This window comes from Peromyscus leucopus, chromosome 13 (genome assembly GCF_004664715.2).
Source record: "Peromyscus leucopus breed LL Stock chromosome 13, UCI_PerLeu_2.1, whole genome shotgun sequence".
Lineage (NCBI taxonomy): Eukaryota > Metazoa > Chordata > Mammalia > Rodentia > Cricetidae > Peromyscus > Peromyscus leucopus.
In genome coordinates, this window is record NC_051074.1 from 32,332,630 (window position 1) to 32,348,761 (window position 16,132).

The 16,132-nt window shown below is 40.6% G+C and overlaps 1 protein-coding gene across 14 annotated transcripts in view; it reads left to right on the plus strand.

Annotated features, from left to right (window-relative positions):
• Nucleotides 1-16,132, plus strand: part of Dock10 (dedicator of cytokinesis 10) — a 248,888-nt gene that overhangs the window by 112,099 nt on the left and 120,657 nt on the right. For all 14 annotated transcript variants that reach the window (XM_037210228.1, XM_037210229.1, XM_028884109.2 and 11 more), the window contains exon 3: nt 4,379-4,468. In XM_037210228.1, the coding sequence (XP_037066123.1) occupies nt 4,379-4,468 (90 nt within the window). The remainder of the gene's footprint in view (nt 1-4,378; nt 4,469-16,132) is intronic.

The window sequence follows — 16,132 nt, forward strand, 5'->3', positions numbered from 1 at the left end:
TTTTAAGGAGCTGGTATCTATCTAAAACCTGAAAATTACAGAGAATAAGTTTCAGGTTTCTTGAAGGGTGAAAGGCAGAGTAAAGACCCTCTGTAGGACTGGCACCATCATGGAAGAAGGAATGTGGGCTGTCCTGTGGAAAAGGCCACATAGAGTCAGCCAGGGTGGGCAGCCACCACATCAGCACAATGCTCTTCTGTGGGGATCACGGCAAACAGGCTTCTTCCTCAGCTTCCCTGCATGGTGGGCTTAGCCTACAGGCCTGAGTCCAACTTATCAAGGGGACATGCTGGTGTCGTATGCACCTTTACGCTGACGGAGCACTTGTTTCTACTGCTTCTCATATCTTTCCTTGTGTAGCATGCACAATTGTGTGCTTCTCAAAAAAGTTTTTCACATGCAAAAAGGCAGAAATATTAACTACCCAGATTAGATCATTATATGCTATACATGTATCAAGTTATCACGTGTACTCCATTAAGTCTGCAAGAGCTGAAGTAATAATCATTGTTAAAGAAAAAGAGGGATTCATTCTTGCCTCCTTAGGGGATGGAAGATGCGCTTGAGTCTAGAACAGTGGTTCTCAATCTGTGGGTCACAGCCCCTTTTCCTGTCACATATCAGATATCATGCATATCAGATATTTATATGACAGTTCCTAGCAGTACCAAAAGTACAGTTAGGAAGTAGCAACAAAATAATTTTATGGTTGAGAGTTACCACAACGTGAGGAACTGTATAGAAGGGTCGCAGCACTGGGAAAGTTGAGAACCACTGGTCTAGAAGTTGAACCACAGAAAAAGTGAAATAACTGTCTCGGTACTTTGTTGGTCTGAGAGTTCAAGACCATAAACCTTACTGACGTACTTAAATAGTATAACAACTAAACTACCACACTGGACCTTGCTGGATCATGATGACTACCGACTTATGGATGGTTGCTCACCGTTTATGCAACCTATAGTCTGTAGTTTTCTTCAAAACTAGAAGAGTTTCCCTGTAAAGCACAGTGAAGTTATTAAAGAGCCATTTTCACATAGTTAACAATAAATAAGAAAAAAAAAACACATTGCTGCTACTTTCTGAAATGTGGTTTAAAAAACGCTTTTAAAACAAGTACGGTAATGCATCTTCTCTAGCAGAAATCAACATCGGTGTCTTAACCTGCTAAATTAAGTGGCATTTCTTTTTCAATACACGATTAAGCCAGGATGTATTTTAATTGTGAGCTACTTGTTCATTGTGGGGGTGATTACATCTTAGGACTGATGGATTTCCTTAACCACCATCTTCCCTGTCCTTGCATGTAGCAACTGTGACCTATCATAAGAACTGACATAGGGAGCTTCCTCAGCACCTGGGAGAGTAAAAGCAATCCATCGCAGACTTTAACGGTGGCCTTTAGCCAGCTGAGAAATGGCCCCTGTGCACTTTGGTTGAAGTCTAACCTAGCGTCATTTTAGCCAGCAGCATGGCTGCTGCAACAAAACCACAAAGACTACCCAGTGCAGCGTTGAGGGAACGAGGAAGTCACCGGGCTGCAGTCAAAGACACTGAATACAGTGGGCCTGAAACTGCAAACACAGGCTTGGGGTCATCAGTTCAAAAGAGTTTTCCTTTCCAAATGCCTGACAATGCGCCCCTTGTAAAACTCTTGCCACCAGATGAGCTCGGCCGAGCGCCAGTGCGGTCTCAGATCTGTTCCATGCTACTGAGCTATACCAATTGTGGAACAGAGCTGTATTAACGAGAACAGGAAGTCTGTTGTGGCCAAGACAATTTGTAGTGGTCTGAAAACACCGACTTCTCAGAAAGGAAATTCTTTTTAAATGTATTAATACCCTTAACAAATAGGATTCTTCATACTTCTATTTTGACCAAGTTACTTGGGTTCCAATACAAGCACTTTAAACAAATATAAAACAAGTGGAAGGATCCCAAACTTTTGGAAGTTCTAGCCTCATGGAGGCCTTTTGGTTTTTTTAAACAAACGTTTCAGCGTTATACTGAGATCGTTAGCATGTCTTGGCATGCACACACATTCGTATCACATTCCTTCTCTTGTGTCATGCTTGGGTTGTACACAGTATTCTGCATGCACAGAACTTGCAAAATAATGTCCTAGATTTATCATATGATTTCATGAGTGTGAGTTGGCCACAGTGATCTTATTTTTAAGGATCAACATCATGTCATGACCACAGGTCATCAGGAATCCTTCAACTCACTGAATGATGGCCAGCTTCATGTGTTGCACATGGCTATTAACTATTTTTCTATCTTCATTATGCTAGATCACTAATGTAACAATGAGTGAGTCTTAATTTGTAGTGTTTCTGAAAACGAAGCAAGTAACTCAGTGTATCTGTGAGCTGTCTTTCCAAAGTCATTCCTGGGTCACCGAAATCTAAACAATAATCCCCAAGGCTCAGTTTAGACTAAGTTGTTAGTATTCACAGAGAGACTAACAATAAAGAAGCAACTTGAAGTAAGGACTTGTACAAGGAATTATAAATGGAAAAAAAAATCTAACCTGGCTTCATTGCACTCTACACAGAAACAACCACTTCCTGGTCTGTCTGTAGACCTCTGCTTCATCTTCAAGACCTACACTTGCTCTCCTTGTCTACACTTGGTTTAAGTTGGCAGTCCCAGCTCTTGTGTCCTCTTCTATAGATGCCATGAAGTCCTGGAGCCTGGTGAACTAACTCTCCCTATAGCTGTATTTTAAGTTGAACATTACATTTACTGGAGTATCTGGAACACTGAATTTTTCGTTATTTTTATCCTCTGATCTTAGACTCATGTGACATTCTTCCTCTTTCACAATGTCAAAACCCATGCCTCCCATGTACATGTGCATGTGCGTACTCCCACAGACATACCCATGTGTCACATGTGTTCACACATGCACAGAAATACACAGATAAACACAATACAGGCATGCACAGACCATACCCATGCAAAACACACAAACAGCATATATATACACACACTCTAGTAGCATACCCTTATGCATAACCACAACCGCACACCCACACTTACTGTATAGACACACTCATGCATGACACTAATCACACACACACACTTACTGAGTCACTTACCACACCCACACACAGCAGAGACACTGTTGTACCCTGAACACACACTACAAACATACACTCAGGAAAAATTCAACAGATAACCAGTTAAGCACCCTACTGAACACTGAGGCTATGGCCGCAACAGAAAACGAATTGTTTTCCTACATTGGACTTGTATCAGGGGTGAAGGGAGGATTTGAAGAAAATCCCAAGTCTGAAATCAGGCTAAAAGCAATGATGGGCAAGCAATGATGGGCACAATGATGTTAATGCTGACAGAGCTGGCCACAACCCCATGAGCTTGGAAGACAAAACTCCAAGATCCCTCTTGTACCCGCTTTGCCTAAACTGATGGTGGGCTTTGAGATTTTCATTTGTTTCATCCACTAATCCAGGAGCATGCCTTTCATCAGGACCAGTTTATATAAACTGTAGTTTGTATCTCAGAAACTCTGAGGAATCATCTGTGTTTGGGGAATGTGTGCCATAAAATCTCCTCAGTGATTGGTACCCTGGGTGGTACTGTCAGTCATTTTCACCACATAACCATGAAAGTGCACCGACCGGAGGAAGCTGCTGGCTGTGATGCACTGGTCTCAGAAAATTATAAGCCAGCACCTGGAGACACACCAAACAAAAGCAACCTTTGAAATTCTGGCCTAGATGTTTCAAGAGGTAGTTTACCTATTAGTTTATGTGTAAGCATTTAATAGAATCCTATTTGTTTAAATAGCTATTTGTTTAAATTTGTGAAAGCTCTTTCACTTACTTCGGCAGAAAAAAAAACATTTAAAACATGACCTTGTTTTCTTCAAAGTCCAAGGTCATTGTGCTTTCTTCCCCTCATCCAGCTGTTTGTACACACACACACACACACACACACACACACACACACACACACACTTCCTAAAAGGGGATAAGTTTGCATGTTACTATTTACAATGGGATTTTGTTAAGTTCTTAAAATTCATTTCAAATTTATTTTAACACAAACAGCAATAACAGTAACAAAAGATTCAAATAGAAACAAGTTACAAACACAGATGTTCACATTTTTTTTTTCCTCCCGGTAATAAAACTGTTCTTAAAACTTTGAACGCACAAATGAAGGAATAACCATTGAAGTGGTCGTGTCTTTAGGGTTGTTTGGCTCTTCTTTTATAGAGATTAAAATTATAAAGGCTGGGGAAGCTTCTCCACCCACCTCTAGGACAATCTGCCCTTGTTTTCGGGATCAGCGTCCACTCCACTTTTTCAAGATGGAGGCCTGAATTTCTTTTCCTTGTTCTTCCCAGACAGCCACGGTTCCTTGGGATATCCGAACGCTGTATTCAACGGTACCGGAAGAGGCAGAGCACAAAGCAGAGAGTTTGCTGGTAAAAGAGGTAAATGTGGTGTTTTCGTTCATGCTCTCTAAAGCTCCCACCCCCACCCACCATGCCCGGCAATCCCAACACACTCCTCTATCCCAACTTTCTACTATGACCCTCCGTTTGTTCATCTGCAATTGAGAATCTTACAGAATGTCTCAGTCCCGACGTCCATTTCAACCTTCGGCACCTCTGGGTGGCCTTCCATCTTTCTGTAGCCATTTTCGATGATATGGTAACTGCTCTGTTTTAGGTCTCTCCTTCCTTTGTTCTTTTTTCCTTCTGCTTTCACACTGAGAAGTATTCGAGTGTTTTTAATAGAGAGATCTGGGTTTGTTTGACTTATTCATACTGTGATATAAAACGAAGAAGGCTATATTACATGAGATTGTTGGATTGTGGAGTATCTGTTTTTAGAAATATAGTTAGTTCTGCTGGGTGCTGTGAAAAGAGATGATGATAAATTACTCTGGAAAATTTGAAGGACTGATTTAAAAATCTGTTGACAGCATATACTTGAATTCAGTTGGTGAAACAACTTCATCTTCTAACCAGACATCAGGCTGCTTTGGGATTGGGCCAGCACACAGCAGCTAGGTAGCAGACCTTTACAGGATGAAACCAGCCCCTCCTTACACACACAGTAGAAAGTTAAAGTGCAACCCAGCACAGGTTAACTGGTAGAGGAAGGGTTTAAATGTCCTCGTTAGTCTAAGAACGTGGTGGATCCTGGATAAGATTCAGATGAAACTTTTATGATGCTTAATTGCCAAGTTGGACCATTTAACTAGGTCCTCTTATATGTCAATGAGTAAAAACCGCAGGCTTTTTATAAAGACCCTGAATTTGATTGCTAGATTTAGTTCCTGATGCCTTTTGTATTTGTTGTAAAGGAGAGTAGAATCGTTAAAGTACATTTACTTTTCTTCTTGTTAATTATAGATGCAAAAGATACAGGTAGGCAAATGCAGTAGCCAAGAGGTATGTACTAGTGGCCATGGAAATACAAATAAAAGCAAAATTTATATGTAATATCTGAGGGGCTGTGGGAGACCAGCTCCCACATTTATTTATCCCAGGGACTCTTGAGGGGTAAGAGATAAGAGACATAGATAGAATATAGAGAGGAGAGAAATAGATAGAAACACAGGATAGCATTGGGTGGGCCTGGATCCTTATCCACCAGTCCAGAACTTTATTCCAAAGAGCTTTATATAACAATGCCAAGGGGCGAGGCAAAAGACCTCCCCCTGCTAGGTACAGCCAAGTGTAGACCCTTTCAAACACCTGGTACCCAGGCCCATGGTCCAATCATCCTCTATGCAGTCCTGCTGGGTAAAGCCACCAGGAAACCTTGGTGGGTTCCAGCAAAGGATAAAAAAAATGAGATGAAATCATTTTATCATGGTGACCTCCACCACCAACCTTCTAATACCATCAAGTCCACAAGGTTAATGTTGTTGCCTAGCAACCAGATCTGTTCAGCACAGGAGAACTCCAAGGGGTGTGGGGCTCCTCTGGTCAGAAGTTCCATGTGATTCCAGAGCCACCGTACTGCAGCTTCCGATGTCATTCACTCTGCAAATTCTCTAAGGCCACCTTCCGTTGGCCACAGGCTGACCACAAAATTTGCCTTTCTCTTGTTACTTTTCCCGTGAAGAAATTTCTTACCTTTGCTTTTGTTCCACTTTTATTATTACCGTCTAAACAACCCGCAGATGTTTCTCTCTCATCTACTGCCAGCTTCCCTCTTCTCCAAAGAGAAGAATTCTTCCAAAGGAGGGAAACGTGGGAGAAATCGTTTTTTATTTTCTCCTAATTTGTCTACATCATCCTCTGCAAAAAGGCTCTGAATTTGGTTTGAAGGATGGAGAAGCCTGTACTTCACAGTCTGAGAAGCAGGAAAATCCTGCCTACAAGTGTCCTCCATTAGCAATGGAGCATCAACAGCCCGGCCTGCCTGGGGGTGGCTGATCAGAAGAAAAGGAGTTTTAACAGAGAGCTGCTTTAAGATGGAGAAATGCCCCCAGAGAATTATGCTGGCAAAAAGACTTGACCTCAAATAGTAAGAGCAGCCAATCATTATTGCCGAGTTGCTTTGTGCCAGATACACATCTAAATCATTCACTTGTAATAATTACAAACAAATGTTACAGCAAAGCAGCATCTTTTAAAGACGTGGAAACCACATCATAGAAGGATTAAGAAACTTGAGCAGGTCGTATCATGCAGACAGTAATACATTCAGTATCTGACCCTAGGCTACTGAGCCCAAGCCCCTGAACTTTGATTGACAATGCTAACTGCCAATCTGAAGCTTTACCCTAGTGTCCTCTGGAAGGACTCTGCCCTAGCAACTGTGCTTCAACCTCTGTCCAGGCTATTCTGGTATACATAGTCAGTAGACAGAACATTGGGGGACACTGCTAGAGTTGCTGAAACCAGACTGAGCTAGCGCTGAAGTGGACTCAGACATTTGCACGGCTTTTGCAGAAGCTCATCTGTTTCACCACGGTTGCTGTATTGAGCTTCCTTCTCCATCCACCCTGCATTAAATTGCCCAGTGACTCCATGCAGCAGCAAGGATAAATGCCGTGGTTGCTAAGCAACAAAACAGAAAGAATCTAGTTTCAATACATCCGGCTCAATACAAATCTTGAGTTCTCTCTCACATTACTCTACGCCGACAATTCACAGCCTCTTGTCAAAGGCAGCAGGCATTCTTTTCCTCAGTTTTAAATGACTTCCTGCTTTTTAAAGGGAATTAAATAAAAATGAACCGTGTATCCCTTTTCATGCTTTATCTGTTATTAATTATCCTCCCTGTTCAGTAGTATAAGCTTAGCTGTTTCCCACACAAAAGCATCGGCTCATTTCATATCTACAATGTGGCCAGTTATGTAAATATCCAGACACAGTTGAGCAAAAAAATGTACATACAGGACCATGTTTAAGCATCCTGTGACACCGGTGTTGTTAACTCATTTACAGCCTCATCCACAAGCCCTACATGGTTAATTTGCCCATGTACACACAGATAGTGACAATTCGACCCTTGCTCACTCTGATCCTAGTCTCCAGATTCTTTTAAACCCTGCACTTGATATTTCCACTGATAACAAAGAAACATACCCTTTATTTTGACATACCTCAGCTTCTCCATCTTTATATAGGACTGCTGACCTAATGATGTGATCCTGAAAATAACACTAGCAAAAGTATGGGAAACAAGAGCTTGGGAAGCCTGTATCTGATCCTCCAAGCTACCTAAACATCTACTTCTATAACCGTTAAAAACAAATCAAATTAAGTGCTCCTGGGATAAAGGAAGCACCATTCCCACTGAGGAACGGGGCAATAAAGGAGTCTATATATAGAATTCAGGCTTCCTGAACAAGACTTCTATAGTAAAGTTTCTGTTTAAATATGCACAAAGGGGTAGTATGTAGCTGGAAGTTGAGCCCACTAATTAAAACTAAGCTGCTGGTTTATTCTCTATTAACAAAAGAAAATGAAGAAACAGCAGATTGAGTATTATGATGACTCAAAAGAAAATAGGCTCTGGGAGCACTTCAGATGAGTGGAAGAAGGAAATACTGGCTAAGTACTAAGATTTCAAGTTGCCTTGATACCAAAGCCTGTTCAGTTAATGGAACCCAACCTCTTTACAGGAGTGAAGTCTACATAAAATGAGAAGAAAATAATGAAGTCAAGAATCCGGGTCTTACTTTGATCCTGGCATAAAACACTTAGGAACCAAGGTGTTACAGAAACAATATTTAAAAACAGAAGTGGATTTCTCTGTGTCTGTGGCTAGCGTAATACCTAGATGCACATGGTCGTTACGTCCTATCTTTATGCGGGCAGTGCTGGGTTACCTTGGACAGTTCATATTTTATGCAGGGGTTCCAAACTAGAAATAGTGGAGTTTTCCAGGAAGAAAAGGAAAATAAGACTTAAGACTGAGGAAAAATATGAATCATGTTTAAGGGAAGGAAACTTTAAGGAGCCACAGAAAATCATATGAAAAGCCCAAAGGCTTCCTAGTTTGAATTAAGGCCCATTAATTTCATACCAGCAAGGTGTTCTGCAGAAACCCAGTTTACAAAGGTATTTGCAGGTATTACACACACAAATACAGAGAGAGAGAGAGACAGAGAGACAGAGAGAGACAGAGAGACAGAGACAGAGAGAGACTTTAATTAGTGTACATCTACTCAAACAATTTTAGAAGAGAATATGTTATGAACCACTTCCCAGATTTCCTTGACCATTGATAAAACTGTTTTCTTCTAGTATCTTGAGAAACACATCTCATAAATGCTGGCCTCGAGCTGATACAAAAAGATCATCCTGAACCAAAAATATATTTCAATCAAAATAGAAAACCCATGCATGCTTGACTTTGTAGCATCTGCTAATGATAAATATTAAAACCTCCAAAGAGCAAATAAGTGGTAATTTCTTCTCATAACCAAATCTCCTGTTGATTCTTATTGTTAGTATCAAAACCTCTGCTTTTGTCCATGGGTGTGGACACAATTCCCAGACGAGCATCTGAGAAATGTGGACTCCCCCTCTTCAAGAAAACCGTGAGAATAAACAGAGCCAACTTCATGCTTAAAGACAATAACAATGACCACAACGGCCAAAGAAACTTTTTCAGCCATTAGATATCTCTTCTCCACCCTGGATCCAATTAGCAGGCTATTCTTTCTGTTCTCCTAGAAGTAAGTTTGGGTCCAGGAATACAAACAGGTGCCTACTGCTGCCACCCCCAATTTAGTTGCATGGCATTCATTATGAAGTCTCTCTGAAGGGTTAAATTCTTTAAACAGAAAATTTCTTCCGCACTGATTTACTGTTAGTGTGGGTCATATCATAGTTAAGCTAGCATGGAAGTAATGAAAGGCAGCAGCCACTAACTGAAAGCCTGGATTGGATTAACCATTTAGTATGTACCACTTGCTAGCCAGATGTTACCCAGTGACTGAAGCATAGTCTTTGCTCTTGAAGAGTACACCACCAGGAGAAAAAAGTCACAACCCCATGATCAGAGTTTTGCCCTTCCATCAGATGAGCAACCCCTGGAGTCTTACTAAGAAAAAGAAGCAAGGTCAGGTTCATACAGCAAGAAAAAAAATATATAACAAAAACACACTAAAGAACAGATTGATTGCTGTGGGTAGTATCAAAGCCTAAAGAAATGGGAGGGTGATTATACAGATCTATAATAACAATAGTAGCATTTTTGTAATGGTAAAAGTAAAGCACTAATAAAGGAGGTAGAATTTGGCAGGATTTGGAGACTAAAAAGAAAGTAAAGGAGAGGAATGTACTGAAGGTCACTGACACATATGCCTTGGACTACTGTGACAGTAACTTAAATAAGTATGCAGAATAAAGTAAAGATTGCTGGAGCAGGTTTTGAAATATGGAAGAGAACCTTGTGTAGTGAGGCAGGGGAGAGTGGAAAGGAGAAAGAGAGAAGGAGGAAAGATAGAAAGAGAAAGAGAGAAAATAACAAGAAACAGGCAACAGTATAGGTCCAGAACACAGGAGAAAGTTGGGGACAGCTGCTTCAGGTTTGAATGTTGAAGCTTTGAACTGGGAAGAACTTGCCCAGGATATCATGAAGGATGGGGCTGGAGCTGAGAGGGCAGGACTCTTAATCATGTCCCCAATGAGGGAGCTCTTCAGGAGGACCTTGCATAGACAGCAGAGATGGAGTAGGAGATAAGTGGGATGGGAAGAAGGAGAAACTGATACTCGGAATCAAACAAAGATGGATAATGGGAGTGTACTGATGACATAAAACTCCGAAGAGGGAGAAGGATTGAGCTCACTGAATATGGAAACTTGGGGTCATTACTGGTCTTTAAGAGAAAGTTTCAGAAGTTAGGGGCATGGACTGGCCATAGTTATAGTACATTAAAGCCCCAGGAGATGTGGGAAATGTTACCATCAAACCATTATCTACAAAGTAGCTCGGGAGTAAATCCAATAAAGATGCTGGACTCTTGAGACAGAATGCCTTATGCACAGAAAAGGTAAAAGTTGTTCACTGAGTCATGGATTGATCTTGAAACTACATACCACAGTACCAATTCCCTAGTGGGAAGGGCAAAATGTCCCCAAACCAGTGTGATGAAGGAAGTATAATACTGAGAATGAGTTTTCTTCCTCTTTCTCTTCTTGCTGTCTGACCACCCAGATTCAGTCAAAAGGCATCCAGTGAATTCAGGAGAAGAGTGGGAAATTCAAATTAGAAGCCACATCGTGTGGCTTCCTGGACCCAGGCTAGGGCCAGGAAGGAAGTTACAGGATTTGGAAAGGAACTGGACACAATCTCCAACGAGCTTCATGCTACTCACCTTTGTTAACTGGAAGGGATGGGTCCAGTGATAAAATTTATCTTGTTTCAAGGAAAGTGGGTTTTATTTTTGTTCACAGTTAAAATGATAAATTTGATGTCTAATTCTGAACTGTCATGCACATTATGATGAGCCCACTTGCCCAAAATGATTTTGTTTAGTATACTTGATACAGATTTTTAAATCTCATACATAGAATAACATGAGACCCATAAACAAGAAAGTCTTTCAGTAGTTTGAGGGAGTAGGTTGCATTCATGACTAAATTAGATTAAATGTATGATATTTCTTGCTTCTAAAACACTGGGCTGCACAGGAAGACTGCAGCCCAGTGTTTCTTACTTTAGAACTAACTTCTGAGCCAGCCGGTGGTGGCCACACCTTTAATAATACCACTTGGGGGGTAAAGGCAGGCAGATCTCTGTGAGTTTGAGGCCAGCCTGGTCTACAAAGGGAATTCCAGGACATCCAGGGTTACAAATAGAAATCCTGTTTCAAAAAACAAAAAAAGAAAAAGACAACTGACTCCTTTTCTGAAACATCAGGCTACTAAAATAATTTACATCCCTAAAGAATGTTGAGAGACATGTAATACTAAAACCACTCAAAATGTTAAAAAATATATATATTCTCTCTCAACAAAATTAGGGTTAATAAAAATATTTTGTTTGTATGTGTGTGTTGGCTTTTACAGCTGATAGTTTTATTAGTGAGTGAGGCTTTTGGTTTCTGGATGGAGGTCTTGCTGGAAGCTGAAAGACTTTTCATTTGGTGTGTATTTGTTAAAAGATAATTTACATATAAGGTTTATATTATAACCTTGAAATTTTAATGGAGATATTAAAAGCCTGTTTTTCATGTTTGGCCTGCTCTCCTTTGCATGTGATGGTTAGATTTCTACCATAGCTAGACTAAAAAGGAGCAGCATTTTCCAAAGCAAACTGTCAAGGCTATATTACTAAGCACACAAAAGATGATGAAGGTAAATTAAATGCATTTTGAGTTCAGTGATATTAGGATAAAATGTACCAGGAAAAGTACTGATGAAAATATTGGAAATAAATTTGTCACGTTTCATATTAATAACCTGAAGAAATTAACTTTCTGATCACTAAAATCTTTAGAATAATAGTCATGGTAAATACAACAAAGGCGCATTCCAATTCAAAATTGACCTTTTCATCTGCACAGTAACCCCCTCCCATAGGCCGTTCAGCCCTGGATAGAAACTCATATGGACGATTTGGGGACCTTGGAACATAAGACTGTACATTCCCATTTGGAGCTGGAACCAAATCTTCCAGTCATACTAAATTATAATGCATCTCATGTTTACATGAGAAGAATGGTTGGACAATAAACAATTGCTATGGGATTTTAACATCAGCTGTTACTCATGTCCTAAAAAGCTACTGGTAAGGCCTTGACAAGGGACTACAATATGTATTTCTAGGCTAAGCTCAAATCTTATTTGTGAAAGTTCATCTGATTGCTTTAACAGAATGCATTTTAAGAAGAGAAACCAATGTTTTGACTAATTTTCAACTTACACTTAGCAGCACTACTGGGGGACCCTTTGGACTACTCTCAATTGCAAAATAACAAAATAAAATAAAATAAATGGAAATGGCATTCACTTCTTTCACTTGTAGTGGGTACATATGACGTTCTATTCACAATGAGCACCCTGAGCCTGCATCCTTACATATAACCCTATCTAATATCACGTCATATTTTTAAAAGGAGAGTTGAAGTTTACTCATTATGTGAGATTGTTCTGTACTATCTGAAACTATGTTGTGCCTCTATCACATTGTTTGTGGTATCTAAACTCTTTATTTTTTACTTCCAACCTGAGTGTTTTACAAACTCATTAGCTGTCAAACTTGCTTTTATAAAGCAGAAATTAATTGTTGTGCATTAGGGAGATATATAGTGTGGGTGATCCAATTGAAGAAGCCATTGTTCTCTGTGCCTTTTATCATGTTTCTACATTATCCATGTCTTGCTTTGTAGGAGCAATCCCTTGTTCTGTTAACCTGGCTAATGGCACCTGTGTTCCCCCTGAAAAGTCTCATGTAGGCATTAAATTACCGAGTCATCCTTTCAACATGTAGTTTGTCTCAATTCACTTAATTTCATAATGCTTCCTTTTCAACATGTATTCAATAGGCATGGCATGAATATAAAAAATTGTTGTATTTTACAAATGTAGCATTACTCAGTGAGGATGAAGACCCACAATGGGTATCTTTTATGGTTGCATTCATTTTTCTGGCAAGAAACTACTTGTGTGATTAAATAAACCTCCATAGCCAGAAGGGAAAATAATTTTATGACTAATAAGCCATTTGTTACCTCTTTAGTGCTCTGCAGCCAGAATCTAATCATCAGCCCTTTGAAGAGGTTGACAAATTGTATTGCCAAACAGAAATTGCTAGTTCAGGGATTGTAACAAGATTTGAATCGATCCTAATGGGCCTCTGAAGACAAAGAGAAAGGGGAAAATGAAATATTTTCTTTATACCACTTTAGGATGTCACTTATAACTTCCCACTTTTCTCAAGTATTTAGATTCTTTACGTCAATCATTTTTAAAAGAAAAAGGCTATTCATTGTTATAGTTTAGATTTTTTTAAAAAAGTGTCTCACATGGGCTCATTCATATGTTTGAAGAGTTGGGGCCCAGCAAGTGGCACTGTTTTGAGAGGTGGACCAAGCTGGAGGAAATAGGTCACTTGGTGACAGGCATTGAGTGTTGTATGCAGTCTCTGCTTCCAGCACTTTCTGTACTTCTTTACCTATGGAGATGTAAGCAAGCAGCCTCACACTGAGTTGTGCCTCCCCCGCTGTGATGGACTGTGTGCTGACAAACTGTGAGCCAAAATAGTCCCTTCCTCCCACGAGTTGCCTCTTCTGTAATTGGTCACAGTGTGGAGAAAAGTAACTAATAATAGTTATTATGTAGCAAATGCATATTGAATAGACCCCAAATGTAAAATCCCATGTTAGAGTGGATAATGATGTTTAAAAGAAAAAAACCTATATGTAGAGGCTGGAGAAACACCTCAATAGTTAAGAGCATTTGTTGATCTTGCAGAGGATCTGGGTTCAGTTCTCAGCACCCACGTGACTGTACATAACTATCTGTAAATCCCATTCTAGAGAACTCAAACCCTTTTTCAGCTTCTGCAGGCACCAGGCAAATATGTAGCATATAGATAGTTTCATGCAAACCACTATACACATGAAATAAAAATAGAGGCTGGAGGGATGTCTCAGCATTTAAAAGCACTGGGTACTCTTAAAGAAGACTCATGCTCAGTTCCCGGCATCCACACCACAGCTACCAACCAACTGTAACTCAGTTCCAGGGGATCTGATACCCTCTTCTGGCCTCCCTGGGCACTACACACCCATGGTTCATAAATGCAAGCAAAATACCCTTTCACATAACATAAAATAAATAAAATATTTCAAAAATAAATGAGCGTTTGAGTCACTAGGGTTCACTGTTTGAAACTGGGGCCTAGTTCCCTAGGTCAGAGTAACCAGAACCAGGCTACATTATCACTTGTGATGGATTCTACCTGCTGAAGTAGCGGTGTTCCTTAACCTCATTCAGAATCACGTGTGGTACTTAGTATGCTCTATCTATTATTGACTAGAGCATCTCTACAGAGATTCTGAGTTTGTGACATTCAGATGAAACTCGGCAACCCCAAAGGAATCATAAAATTATAAAACACTTACCATCATGGTTAAAGGCCTTTGGCCTCATCAACTTTAGCTAGGATTTTTGGATCTAAACACACACAGGCAGAAATGGTGAAAATAGATGCATATCCAACACGGAAGTAAGTGGGGAGAAATGTGCAGCAGGACATCTGAAGAACCTCACCAGCTCCGCTAGTTTTGTTCAGTCTTCCACTTTGCAGCACACTGTGCCAGCCTGCAATGAAAGGGGTGGGAGCTGGTGTATCAACATGGGACTAGGTACCAAGGGTGAGACAATCCAAAGGGAAAGCAGAAGCCACTGCCTTGTAACAAGTAGAACTAGCCTGTGACTCTAGATTTTTTTTATTTGAAAATTTTTTTTATTCATTTTACATACCAACCACAGATCCCCCTCTCATCCTTCCTCCCATCCCCCCCCACCTTCTCCCTTGACCCACCTCCCACCCCCTCCTCCAAAAGGGTAAATCCTCCCATAGGGGGACAGCAAAGCCTAGTACATTCAGTTGAGGAAGGACCAAATCTCTTCCCCCCGTGCATCAAGGGTAAGAAAGGTGTCTGACCATAGGTAATGGGATCTAGGAAGGCAGCTCATGCACCAGAGATAGATCCTGATCACACTGCCAAGGGTCCCTCAAACAGATCCAAGTACACAACTGTCTCCCATATGCAGAGGGTCTAGTCTGGTCCTATGCAAGTTCCACAGCTGTCATTCTAAGGTTCGTGAATTCCTTTGAGCTTGAAGGTTCAGTTGTCTCTGTAGATTTCCCCATCATGGTCTTGACCCTCCTTGCTCATATAATTCCTCTTCTCTCTCTTCGACTGGGCTCCCAGAGCTTGGCCTTGGTGCTTGGTTGTAGATCTCTGTATCTGCTTGCATCAGTTACTGGATGAAGGCTCTATGATGACAGAATATTCACTGATCTGATTATTGGAGTAAGCCAGTTCAAGCACCCTCTCCACTATTGCTAGTAATCTTAGCTGTGGTCATCATTATGGATTCCTGGGAAATTTCTTAGCACCAGGTTTCTCTCTTACCCCATAATGTCTCCCTCTATCAAGATATCTCTTTCATTACTCTCCCTCTCTGTTACTCCCCTAGCTCAACCATCCCATTCCCTCATGTTCTCATCCCCCATCCTCACCCTTCTATTGTCCCCCTCACCCCCAGTTTACTCATGGAGATCTCTTCTGTTTCCCCTTTCCAAGGTGATCCAAGCGTTCCTCTTAGAGTCCTCTTTGTTTCCTAGCTTCTCTGGAGCTGTGTGTTGTAGTCTGATTATCCTTTGCTTTACATCTAGTATCCTCTTATGAGTGAGTACATACCATGTTTGTCTTTCTGAGTCTGGGTTACCTCACTCAGGATGATATTTTCTAGTTCCATCCATTTGCCTGCAAATTTCATGATGTCATTGTTTTTTCTCTGCTGAGTAGTATTCTATTGTATATATGTACCACATTTTCTTTATCCATTCTTTGGTTGAGGGACATCTAGGTTGTTTCCATGTTCTGGCTATTATGAATAATGCTGCTATGAACATAGTTGAGCATGTGTCCTTGTGGTATGATT